General features: G+C 51.5%; 1 protein-coding gene across 1 annotated transcript; it reads left to right on the plus strand.

The window, feature by feature from the left end:
- On the plus strand, positions 1 to 501 carry CSUI_008497 (uncharacterized protein; the record flags this gene model as incomplete). Its single annotated transcript, XM_068068629.1, has 1 exon — positions 1 to 501. A coding segment is annotated over exon 1 (429 nt), but the record flags the coding sequence as incomplete, so codon positions are not given.

Consider the following 501-nt stretch of genomic DNA (forward strand, 5'->3'; position numbering starts at 1 on the left):
ACATTATCTTAATAGCAGTAGCAGTGGTGATTCTTCTTCGTCGTCGTCATCCTCCTTGAAGAATCTCGATATGCTGAATAGCACCCCCCCCGCGCCTACTACGACGACGGACAGCAATGAGGCAGCAGCAAACCATGAGGGGGGGGGGCTCGATGCCCCTCATCCTGATCCTAGTAGTAGTCGTAGTAGCCTTACTACTAGTAGTAATAGTAGACAAGGAGGAGGTGTAGGAGGAGACGACACTAGTCACAGTACAAACAACGTGGATAGCGACGGGAGTTTCAAGACGAGGAAGCCTAGTCACCAAGGAAGGAGCAGCTCCAGTCCAAACGACCCAACAGGAGCCATCCCTTCTTCTTCTTTTTCGGGGCGTTCCGCAGCCCCTCAGCATTTTCTTCAGCAATCCACATCTCCTCTAAATCCTCCTCCTTCTCATCATAGTCATAGTCACAATAGTAGTAGTAGTAGTAGTGGGAGTAGCAACGCTGCAGGGGGGGGGGG

Source organism: Cystoisospora suis, assembly GCF_002600585.1.
Source record: "Cystoisospora suis strain Wien I chromosome Unknown contig_4762, whole genome shotgun sequence".
Classification (NCBI taxonomy): domain Eukaryota; phylum Apicomplexa; class Conoidasida; order Eucoccidiorida; family Sarcocystidae; genus Cystoisospora; species Cystoisospora suis.